Below are 12,470 nucleotides of genomic sequence, written 5' to 3' on the forward strand. Positions count from 1 at the left end.
CCCCAGGAGAGTTTTAGACAGGCATTCATTTCATGCACACCAAGAAACACAACAATGTGCAGACCCAGCTCTACAGGGACTCTGGGGAGAAACGGTGGACACAAGGCCCACCAGGGCAGCGCCGGCTGCACCCCGGCATCTGGGCGGAGCCCTGAGATTGTAGGTTCTTCTCCTCCAGGGCAAACCTCAAAGACAGCTTCCCTGGCTTTGATTATATATAACGTACCCCGTGGACCACAGATAATACCTTCCGCTGAGCAACTTCCGATGAAGCGGACTAAAATTATACTCCGACATGACTGGGCAGAAAATCAGTGGGCTACAGCAGAGCCCGTGACCCTCAGCGTGAACCTTGTAACATCCCGACAGCCCAGATGATGTGGGTTCCGAGACTCTTAATGGCCTGGTTTGCTATTGGGTTTAAGGTGACTTCATATTGGAGACGGGAGACGCCTGTTCCACTCTAGCGACAGAGCGCAGGTGAGCAGGGTGAGCAGATGCTCCCTGGGAAGCCAAGGTCACAGGGTCAAGCCCAGAGGCTGTGAGGCTTCCCAGGGGGAAGACTTCCTGCCCCCAGGCCGCAGACCCCACCCTCCTGTCTGCCCAGCCCACACACACTGGGAAGGGTATCGTCTGCAAAGCACGTCTCCTAAAGGACTCAGAAGATATCAAGAACTCCCAGAAGTCAATACTAAGAACACACTACTCGATAAATATATAGGTAAAAGACGCAAATAGACATTACACCACAGAGGATACCTGGTCCCGTGCAGGACGGTGATGTCCACAGCCGAGTCACAGGACGCTCCCCCATGGCCGGAGCTCCCGGCACACTCACCTTGTTCCTTCCCGTTACACACAGTGGGGCCGTTCTCCGTGACGCCCTCCCCGTCCGAGCTCGGTCTCTCCGAGGACAGCTTCTGTGGGGACAAAAAGGATTCAGTTACCCTGCAACCGTCACGCTGGCCAAGGGATATATCATGGTTCAACCAAAAGTCATCTCCAAGCTAAAAGAAAACGTAGGCCCCAGTCACAACACTCCAGGGACAGTGACAGTCAACGGTGACATGGACCAGTGGGGTGGCCTGCTATAAAAGCTTGAAAAACGCCACGAGAACAAAGAAAACACCACTGAGGCTGCGCAGACACGTGCCCTAGTGCCATGACTGCTTCCTTCGATTCCCTCTTTCTCACAAATAGTTTTGAAGAAAATATCCGGGTTACGAACGTTTCCCTTCGCCAAACCCTGTTATGCTGCGACAGATGCATGCCACGTGTCCATCTACTTCCTCCCCCGAATAACTGGGCAAGCAGTAAGGATCCACTTGTAACAAATACACTCCGAACGTGCTCGGAGCCAAGCTCCTAAACCACCCACGGGCACTGGATACCCGCATCGTCTTAGTGCCCATGCCTGGACTTCAAGAGTGTAACTAGGACTCCAGGTTGGTATCTGATAAAGAGACATCGTTGGAGGAAGGCGGAACAGGGTCAAGGGAAGATAAAAAGTGAAAGACTTGACCTGGGGTCGTGAAGACACAGTACCATACACAGACGACGTATATATTACAGAATTGTACACTGAAACTTTTTTCATTTCATTAACCAATGTCACCCCAATACCTTCAATAAAAATAATTAAAAAAAAAAAGGGAGAAGAGACATTGTTTCGAGCTGGAACCCTTCCATGCCAACCGGGAAACCTGTGGAGTCATGGTGGAGAAAACAGGCCCTAAACCACACCCCCACCCTGACCCTCTGCATGGTGCCCCGGTGCCCAAGCCCCGAGAGCCACACTGGGGCACGCGCAGCTCGGTGGGCAGCCAGCCACGCTGGCCGAGGCCGGCAGACAAGTGTTGGCGATCCCAGACGGGCACCCCGTGGGAACCTGGCATGTGCCAAGTTCCAGTGGCAGAGTGACTGACAGCAGGCGCTGCCCCGGTTCTCAGGCCGGGAAGGGCCCTGGGAACCAGGTCAGCAGGTGTGGCTGGGCACCGCACAGCCTCAGAAACTGAGACGGGAGGAGGACACGCCCGGTCCTGGGAGTGGGCAGTGGGGAAACCGATGCCCTGCTGACGGCAGGCGCCCCCGGACCCGCCCAGCGGGCAGCAGCTGGCTCGGCAGCCTGAGCCGTGGGCCCAGGAATAGCTCCTTCCTTCCGTCTGGTCAGCCTGCTTCCCGAGTCTGCTCTCAGGGAGCAGAGAAGCAGCAGAGGCTTACAGAAAGATGCCAGGTCATTTTAAATGACCCCAAAGGGCCTTATTTGTGTGTGTGTGTGGGGGGGGTAATATGATAATAGAGCCATATGCATTTCATATTAGTTGCTAAAAATGCACAAACACCTGTAATTTGTTATGAGTTTTTAAAAACCTGGAAAATTAGTAATAATAAAGGTAAGTTGGGGAAGGTAGGCAGCATAAAATTTTTATATATCAGATTATCCAAACTATAAAAAAACCCGTGTGAAGAGAAAAAACCGGTTAAAAATACACAATACCGAGAGACGCACACCCTCCCTGTGGTGGGCTCGTGGGGACTTCCTCCTCCTCTGGGTGTTTCTCTGCACTGTCAGAACTGTCTATAGCAAGCAGGGCCTGGCCCTGTGATCAGGCCTGCCTGCCGCTTCAGGGTGAGGGCTCTGAGGTTAACGTCATGTGTCACCTGGAGGGTGTTTTTGGATGAGACTAACATTGAAGTCAGTGAACTCTGAGTTAAGCAGATGTGCGCCCCGCTGTGGTGGGTCTCACCAGGTCAGCTCAAGGCCAGAACTAACAAAAAGGCCGGCCTGTCCAAGCAAGGGAGCACTCCCTAGGCGGCCATCAGACGTCGTCCGCTGGCCTGCACTGCGGATTGTGGGCTTGCTGTCCTCCACAGTCACGTGAGCCTTTCCCTTGTGATACATCTTATAAATAAAACATTCCTCATAGGAGTCATATATAAACACACACACATATACATAAGTGCACACACCTGTATACATAAATGCACACACATACATAAATGCACACACACATGTAGACATAAATGCACACACCTATATACATAAATGCACACACATATACATAAACACACATATGTACACATAAATGCATACATCTATATACATAAATGTACACATACATAAATGCACACACATACATAAATGCACACACATGCATATATAAATGCATATACACACATACATAAATGCATACACACACGTATATACAAATGCACATGCATGTGTACATAAATACACACATGTATACATAAATGAAAACACACACGTATACATAAACACACACGTATACATAAATGCATATGCACATATGCACACAGACTCACACCCTGTTGTTTCTCTGGAGAACCTTGACTAAAGCAAGGATGGACAGAGGGGTCTGTGCACTGGCAGGGGCCAAACAGGCAGGGCCCAGGAAGTTCCCAGAACACAGCCACCTGCAGAGCTCTGCATGGCAGGAAGCCAGGGCTCCCCCGGGAAACGCGAGCCATGCAGGGACGGAAGATCAGAGAGCTAGCTGGCCGTGGGCCTGACAGGGCTGGGTGCCTATGGTTCTGATCTGAAGGGCTGGCCCCGGCGCCCACGGCTGGGCCTCACGTTCTAGGAGGAAAAGCGCCCAGGGCCGAGTGGGACAGGGAACGCTGCTGGTGCGTCGGGCACAAGCCTCTGGCGCAGCGCCGGCTGTACCCGGAGTATACAGACCCGAATCCAGACTCCACCCTGCCAGGGAGTAGCCAGGCGACGCTGGACTGGCCCTTGACACCTTTAGTCCACCCCGTCACCTACGGCGGGAGTCGTGAGACCGACCGTGCCGTCTCCGCGCAGTCTGTAAAGGGGCGAACTCCAGCTCTGTACGGGGCGGGCACCTGATGTGCACCAGAGGCAGAACTGCACTTTCTGCCTTCCTCAACTACAAGTGCTGAAATTGTCAGAAAATGCCATGAAAACGCTGAAGGAGGCCCCAGTCCTCTGTGAGGCCGCTATTCCCGGAAAGAGCACGACCCTTACCTTCTCTAGTTCTGCCTTGTGCACCGGAGAGCTCGACTGGGGGGCACCCTCGGGGTCCACGGGCCCGCTGCAGCCGCTGTAGACTTCCTTGACCACCTGTAACGAGTGTCAACACGTGTGAGTGTGCCCGACGGCAGAGTCGCAGCTGGAGATGCAGAGGCACCTGGTGTGCAGAACCGGCGGGCTCTACCTTCCAGGCACCAGGCAGGCACTCGGCGACCCGGTCACCCAGTGTCTCTCCCTCCTGGTGTGACACACAGGCTCTGGGACACAAGGGGACACGTGCACTCGGCGACCCGGTCACCCAATGTCTCTCCCACTGGTGTGACACAGGCTCGGGACACAAGGGGACACGTGCACTTGGTGACCCCGTCACCCAGTGTCTCTCCCTCCTGGTGTGACACAGGCTCTGGGACACAAGGGGACACGTGTACTTGGCGACCCCGTCACCCAATGTCTCTCCCTCCTGGTGTGACAGGCTTGGGACACAAGGGGACACGTGCACTTGGCGACCCCGTCACCCAGTGTCTCTCCCTCCTGGTGTGACACAGGCTCTGGGACACAAGGGGACACGTGCACTCGGTGACCCCGTCACCCAGTGTCTCTCCCTCCTGGTGTGACACAGGCTCTGGGACACAAGGGGACACGTGTACTTGGCGACCCCGTCACCCAATGTCTCTCCCTCCTGGTGTGACAGGCTTGGGACACAAGGGGACACGTGCACTTGGCGACCCCGTCACCCAGTGTCTCTCCCTCCTGGTGTGACACAGGCTCTGGGACACAAGGGGACACGTGCACTCGGTGACCCCGTCACCAATGTCTCTCCCTCCTGGTGTGACACAGGCTCTGGGACACAAGGGGACACGTGCACTCGGCGACCCGGTCACCCAGTGTCTCTCCCTCCTGGTGTGACACAGGCTCTGGGACACAAGGGGACACGTGCCTGAGGGTCCCGCTCTCGTGGGGCTTCGGTTCCAGGAAGACTGAGGTGTGGTCGGAAACGGGGAGCCCGGGAGAAGGGCAGGGAACGTCCATCAGCAGCAAGAGCTGCCAGGAAGGAAGCGGTGGGGCCGGCGCGGAGCCAGAGACCAGGAGGGGCCTCCCAGGGCGACGCCGGGCTGCGAGCCGAATTGCCGGAGGGCCCGGCCCGGGAAGAACCAGAAAGGGCCCTTGGCTGCGGGCAGAGCAGGTGCAAAGGCCCGAGAGTGTGCAGTGTTTAGGGGGAACCCAGAGGGCCGTGGCAGGAGGGGGGGCAGAGGCCAGCGGGAGCCGGGAGCTCTGTGTGCGCACCCTGCCGTGTGCTGTGCGGAGAAAGCTGGGGCACCTCCAGGGAGGGGGATGAAGTCACTTTCTGGGGAGCAGCACAGCCCAGAGGGCAAGCGTGGGCTCCGGTGCCTCCTGCCTGGGTGCAGCCTGGTTGCCACCCGGTGCAAATGAACTAACTGCTCTGTGCCTGTTTCCCAGTCTGACAAGTGCAGGCACAACAGCCCTACCTTCTAAAAACTCTGCCTAAAAACCGTGCCAGACTGCCGAGAACGTTCGGTCATTCTAAGGCGGTCGAGCACAGTCTGACTGTGTGGGAAGGAAGGAGGGATGACCCTGGTGCCCGAAAGGCACACAGGGACAGGAGGGAGAGGTCCCTGCAGGAGGGCGCTCCCGATGGAAGAAGGGGGTGGACCACCCAGAGCGATGGATCACCGTGGCGATGGAGAGAAGGGAGGGGCTCGGGTGTGTTCTGGAGCCAGAACCCACACGTCCCGCTGATGGAATGGACGGAGCAAAGGGCCAGGTCCCAGACAGTGCCCGCGCTTCATCCTGAGCAGCCGGTGACACCGCTGACCAGACAGAGAAGTCAGAGCAGGCAGGCGGGTGTGTTTGGAGGCGAAGGCAAATCCCCAGTCAGAGCTGAGAGTGGGAGGGAGGGTGGATGGGAGGGTGAGACCACGCTGACCAGGCATCCACAGGACGCAGAGCCGGTCAGCTGGTGCGGAGGAGCCAAAGGAGAGAGGCTGGGGGAGTATGCGCTGGGACTCCTGGGAGCAGGATGGGGGGTGAGGGGGGTGCTGGCAGAGACAGCCCGGCACAGGGAGCCCCCAGAAGTCTCTCTGCAAGGGAGGCTCACGGAGGGGACTGGAGGGACGCCCAGGGAGATGAGCGGGAGGCAGAGGGAGGTGGAACGGCACCTGGAGAAGGCCGGGGGGCATGTGGGGCTGGGGCACTCAGTGGTGGGCGCCAGGGCACGCCCGTCGGACCCGCTGTTCCCTCCAGGACTCGGGAGGCAAGAACATGAGTCACCAGCTGAAAGCCGGAACCTCTGAGCCTCAGCTTCCTCCCTAGCGAAGGGAGGAAGGTCAGGATGGCTCATCTTGCTGTTTAACTCTGGGTTAATTAAGAAAAAGTGAGACCCTGTATGCAAAAAGCCCAAGCTAGCATCTGGCACGTGTACGTTCAAAACTTGGGGGTTGCTCTCATAGCCTGGCAGTCCCTACGGGAGCTCCGACCTAGACGTACAGACGTGATGTCGGCAGCAGACTGGTGCTCACAGCCACCGTACAGTCACCCACTGTCCCCTTCGTCATTACTGAGCATCCACAATGCACTGGACAGCTGCCATAAATCAGACAGACAAGGCCCCGGCTGGTTGGCTCGGTGGATAGAGAGTCAGCCCAGCATATGGACGTCCCAGGTTCCATTCCCAGTCAGGGCACACAGGAGAAGCAACCATCTCCTTTTCTCTTCCTTCCTCTCCACCTTTTCTCCCTCTTCCCCTCCCACAGCCAGAGGCTTGATTGGTTCGAGCCTGGCCCCAGGCGCTGAGGATGGCTTTGTTGGAGAGCATCAGCCTCAGACACTACAAATAGCTTTTTACTCAAGCATTGGCCCCACATGGGGTTGCTGGGTGGATCCCAGTTGGGATGCATGTGGAAGTCTGCCTCACTATCTTCCCTCTTTTCACCTATTAAAAAGAAAAAAAAAAGCCCTGGCCGGTTGGCTCAGCGGTGGAGCGTCGGCCTAGCGTGCGGAGGACCCGGGTTCGATTCCCGGCCAGGGCACACAGGAGAAGCGCCCATTTGCTTCTCCACCCCTTTGCCGCACTTCCCTCTCTGTCTCTCTCTTCCCCTCCCGCAGCCAAGGCTCCATTGGAGCAAAGGTGGCCTGGGTGCTGGGGATGGCTCCTTGGCCTCTGCCCCAGGCACTGGAGTGGCTCTGGTCGCAACATGGTGACGCCCCAGAGGGGCAGAGCATCGCCCCCTGGTGGGCAGAGCGTCGCCCCTGGTGGGCGTGCCGGGTGGATCCCGGTCCTGCGCATGCGGGAGTCTGTCTGACCGTCTCTCCTTGTTTCCAGCTTCAGAAAAATGAAAAAAAAAAAAAAAAAAAAGACAAGATTCCTGGGTCAGTGAAACTCTCATCCTTCTAACAGAAGTGTTCTCAGGCAACTCTCTCAAAATGTCTTCTGTTCGTTCTGGAACTAAGCTGTAATTTGAGTTCAACCCAAGTGACTTCGGGCAGAAAAGAGACGCCCAGGTGCACATATCCGTGCAGGGATTCTGTAATAGGATCTCCACGTCGTCTCCACGTCCGCCGGGCTGCACTGGTGTTGGGACTGCGCCCCGGACGCAGGGGCCAGGACAGTGTCGCCAGCCACTGTGCCGCACAGGTGTCCTGTGGAAACCGGAGCCATGTCCACATTTGAGACCACAACAGAGAGAGAGACAACGAGGCCACGCGGAGAGCACGCTGCGATGTCCTGCCCTCGCCGTGGCTGGGACGTGGCCCCCCCACAGCTGTGCTGTCCCCGGTCTCCTCGGGGACCGCTGGCTCACCCAACCTCTCTGTTCTACGCCGATTCCACTACTTTTTGTACCAGGTTTTTCTTCCCTCGCCGACCCAGTGTGTTCATCAAATCTTTAGTTCAGAAGGCAAATTTTTATTTGCTCTAAAGGCATTTTGTCTTTTCTCTAGGGACAGAGGAGATAACACATCGGAGCTCCTGGGGGCCTGAGTCAGACAGCAGCTGGGGTTCAAGGCCGTGGTCTGCCACCTCCTCCGTGCGTGAGGCTGAGTGAGCAACCCAGACTTGGAGTCTGACCTCCCCGCCTCCAGAAAATGCACAAAAGCATCTGGGGGTCCCAGTGACATGAAATGACCCGTGCCTGTGAATGTCCAGCCAGTCCTTCTCCCAGAGCGTGAGCTCTTTTCCCGGGATCACAGCAGTAAATAAAGGAAAATGTTCAGTTATGCCAATAACCCTCAAGTTCAGGAGTCTGTGTTGCATGAAAAGGCTGAACCCTGCACACAGCCGCAGCGACCTCTCTGTGGCAAAGCTGTCACTCGGGAGACAGCTGTCTCCTTTCTTTCCTTTTCCTTCTCTCCGGCTGCACTGGTCCCGTTATCCCTGCCGGCCACCTGGGTGTGGGCGTGTGACGGCGACTTCGCAGGACGCGTGCTTTTCCTCTTCGCTGACCAGCACTCGCCCTGCGAGACAGCCTAGGTCTCACGAGAGCAGAGGCCGCCCTGACCTCCGGGGGGGTGTGGTGTGGCTGCCCCTCCCTCACCGCACGTGCCGTGACAGCCACGCAGCCCTCCGCCAGACACAGGTCCCGTGCACAGCGCGTGCACAGGCCTGCTTCAGAGAGGAAGCTGCGCTCATGCTCCTACGAGGGCTACGCCTTCTTGGGGTCGTATTCCCAGTGCCTGGCACGTGACAGCCATGAATAAGAGTTTGACCGCCTGACCTGTGGTGGCGCAGCGGGTAAAGCATCCGCCTGGAACGCTGAGGTTGCTGGTTCTAAACCCCAGGCTTGCCTGGTCAAGGCACATGGGGAAGCAACTTCCATGAGTTGATGCTTCCTGCTCTCCCCATTCTCTCAAATCAGTAAGTAAAATCTTAAAAAAAAAAAAAAAAAAAAAAAAAAAAACCTTGAAATTTTCTATGCAAAAAAGGATGAATGAAAAACAGGAGACATGGCCCTCAGGTATGATAAGTAATCCTCGTGACACACTCCCCCAGTCCTCCGCACTGAGTTCTGAAATTCTCGGGGACAAAAAACAATGTTTACGAGGGAGGGGCCCGCAGCACCAACAGAGCGAACCGGCCGTCGGCACACGCTGCTCACTCGCTCCTGGTCACGCCGCCCATGGCTCTCGCCTGTTTCCTACCAGGTCCCGTCTGCCAGAGAAGGTTCGGGGACCTGAGTCACCACTGAGCCACCCAGCGAGGCTGCTGAGCCAGCATGGCCACTGGCTTCCATGGGGGTCACGGCGTGGGTCTCCGAGTCCCCGGGGCCTCCACCCGAGCTGCTCGGCCGCTGGCTTCCGTGGGGGTCACGGCGTGGGTCTCCGAGTCCCGGGGCCTCCACCCGAGCTGCTTGGCCGCTGGCTTCCGTGGGGGTCATGGCGTGGGTCTCCGAGTCCCCGGGGCCTCCACCCGAGCTGCTCGGCCGCTGGCTTCCGTGAGAATCACGGCGTGGGTCTCTGAGTCCCCAGGGCCTCCACCCAAGCTGCACGGCTGCTGGCTTCCGTGGGAGTCACGGTGTGGGTCTCTGAGTCCCCGGGGCCTCCATGGGGGTCACGGCGTGGGTCTCCGAGTCCCCGGGGCCTCCACCCGAGCTGCTCGGCTGCTGGCTTCCATGGGGGTCACGGCGTGGGTCTCCGAGTCCCCGGGGCCTCCACCCGAGCTGCTCGGCCGCTGGCTTCCGTGGGGGTCACGGCGTGGGTCTCTGAGTCCCCGGGGCCTCCACCCAAGCTGCACGGCTGCTGGCTTCCGTGGGAGTCACGGTGTGGGTCTCTGAGTCCCCGGGGCCTCCATGGGGGTCACGGCGTGGGTCTCCGAGTCCCCGGGGCCTCCACCCGAGCTGCTCGGCTGCTGGCTTCCATGGGGGTCACGGCGTGGGTCTCCGAGTCCCCGGGGCCTCCACCAGAGCTGCTCGGCTGCTGGCTTCCGTGGGGGTCACGGCGTGGGTCTCCGAGTCCCCGGGGCCTCCACCAGAGCTGCTCGGCTGCTGGCTTCCGTGGGGGTCACGGCGTGGGTCTCTCAGTCCCCGGGGTCTCCCACAGCACCGGGCTCAGGGCTTACGAGGACCATGAGTGCCAGCATCCTGAGAAGGCTTGCCTTTGCCCAGACAAAACCAATCCGGCCCCAGGTACAGAGATGGACACCGTGAGGTCAAGGAGCAAACGCTGGTCCCCGCTGCCCTGGCTCTGTCACCAGCCCATGGGGCGCTTCGCGACACGGCCTTCCCACCCTGACCCCTCCTGATGGTCACACTGCCCTGCAGAGTCAGTGAAGACATCACCCCATGCTCTGCACAGCTACACATTAGGGTTCTAGGTCATTCCTTTCATTTTAAAGAGCAGTGTTCTGTGAGAAGTTCAATATGTACTTAAGAGAATTGAATCCAAATTCAGAATTACAAATCCTTCAAAAAAACAAATTGTTATATGTCCTGTGGTATTTTTGTTTGCTTTTCACTGGAGCCCTCGCCTCCAGAAACACAATCTCTGCACATTTTTTAAGGAAACCTGACCACTCAGTTTCTGGGAATGCTGGCTGACCCCAACAAAATGGTTCATGTTTTTGGCATCTGCACGCGCACACGCGCGCACGCACACACACACACACACACACACTCAGCTAATTTTGGCAAGAGCTGCTGGTAATGAAAGTCGCAGACTGAAAGAAGAGAAACCAGCTGGGCAGGACTGCTGCAGAAGTGCGTCCCGAGCCCGGCGCTGGCCACGCAGTCCCCACACGCTCACACCTGACGGCGAGCGTGTGTGCCGCGATCACAAGACGCTCACCTGTGATCAAAGCCACATTTCAAAACCCTGACAGCCTGGAGAGCGAGTTTATGACAGGACGGGATAACAGCAGTTTTCTGTTAACAAAACCAGGACCACAGGCTAAATGTGGAGCTACCGCTATGTACAGCTATTAGAAGAAAACATGGCTAGAAGTCGCCAGGGCCTCGGCCTCAACAGGCATTCCCCAGCTAGGATGTAAGAAGCGATACAGAAGAACGGACCACGGGTCCACGCGACAGTGGGAACGAGCCGGGAAGACATGACAGCTGGTGACAGAAGCCCAGTCAGAAAGGACACCTGTGGTGTGAGTTTACATACGAAATGCTGAGAACAGGCCACTGACAGGAACAGGAAGCAGCTGGGTGGGGCCTGGGTGGGGCCGGGGGTGGCGGCAGCGACTGTGCGTGTAGTGAGCACAGATCTTCTCTGCACGAGTCTGAACGTGCCAACCACCAGTGAATCGTACTTCATGGGCTAAATTGTGTGCAATGTGAATTCTGTCACAGTAAAAAATAATCCTGAAATAATTTTTTCCCAAATGCAATGAGCGGCACGCCCATCAGGTACCCTGGCGGAAGGGGACAGACAGACATATACAAGAGCAGGCGCAACGGCAGGTGACAGGCAGTACCAGCGGCCGCCATTGAAGCCACCATGGGCACGGCCGCGCCTGCCACGTGCTTGTCGGGGAGACAGATCAAAAGCCAGGCCCACACTCATAAAGGAAACAACTGGACACTCTAGAATTAAAAATGACTATAACCAAGATTAAGAACACAATGAACAGGAACAGATTTAACAGCAGATTAGACCTGGCTAAAGAGAGAAACAGTTAGTTGGAAAGTAACAAGAAAATGTAACCAGACCAAAAAAAAAATTTTTTTTTTAATTTTTAAAGGGGTATAAAAATAAGTACAATGAAGAAAGATAGAAGACAGTGAAAAAGCCTAATATGTAGTCGGGGGGAGGGGAGGAAATGGAGCAAAGTTGTATACTTTAAGAGAAATGGCTGAAAAATTTTCTGAAACTCAGAAAGATGACAACCCATAGATTTTAGAAGCCTAAGGAATCCCAAGCGGAATAAATAAAGAAGAGTCTACATCTAGACACAATCAAGTGACACCAGAAAGTCAAAGTAAGAAAGTTCTAGAAGCAGCCCGCACACAGGTTGTCTTTTGAAGAGTTGGGGTGATTAACCCAGAAGTTGTCAGGATGACCGACCCCCGCGCAGATGCTGACCACGCCTGAGCAGACAGCAGCGGAAGCAGAAAGAGACCTCAGGACCGTGAGTGAAGCGCAGCGCGGAGGGCGGAGGGTGGAGGGGAGGGCGGAGGGCGGAGAGCCGGGAGCGGGGAGCGGGGTGCGGAGGGCGGAGCGTGGAGGGCGGGGCGCGGGGGGGCGGCTCCAGACGCTACGCCGGCGGCTCACCTTCAGCCACTGCTCGGCCTGCTCCTTGCTCTGCACGGCCAGGACCAGCGGGTCTGTGCCCTGCTGGGTGATTTTCAGCTCGTGCTTCTTCTTCTTGCCGTCCTTCGGGATGTAGGTGATGCTGCAGCCCGGGAGAGGCAGCTCCATCTGCGGCTGCTGGTCCTTGGAGCTTTTGTAGCACTGCGGTCACAGGAGACGGCACGGTCAGTCACAGGGGACCGCGGGAGGGGAC

General features: G+C 57.0%; 1 protein-coding gene across 4 annotated transcripts in view; it reads right to left on the reverse strand.

Moving 5' to 3' along the window:
- AFAP1 (actin filament associated protein 1) overlaps nucleotides 1-12,470 on the reverse strand; it is a 118,672-nt gene that overhangs the window by 30,205 nt on the left and 75,997 nt on the right. For all 4 annotated transcript variants that reach the window (XM_066279101.1, XM_066279103.1, XM_066279100.1 and 1 more), the window contains 3 exons: nucleotides 12,239-12,418; nucleotides 4,007-4,102; nucleotides 839-920 (listed from right to left, as the gene is read on the reverse strand). In XM_066279101.1, the coding sequence (XP_066135198.1) occupies nucleotides 839-920; nucleotides 4,007-4,102; nucleotides 12,239-12,418 (358 nt within the window). The remainder of the gene's footprint in view (nucleotides 1-838; nucleotides 921-4,006; nucleotides 4,103-12,238; nucleotides 12,419-12,470) is intronic.

Source organism: Saccopteryx bilineata, chromosome 5 (genome assembly GCF_036850765.1).
Source record: "Saccopteryx bilineata isolate mSacBil1 chromosome 5, mSacBil1_pri_phased_curated, whole genome shotgun sequence".
Classification (NCBI taxonomy): domain Eukaryota; kingdom Metazoa; phylum Chordata; class Mammalia; order Chiroptera; family Emballonuridae; genus Saccopteryx; species Saccopteryx bilineata.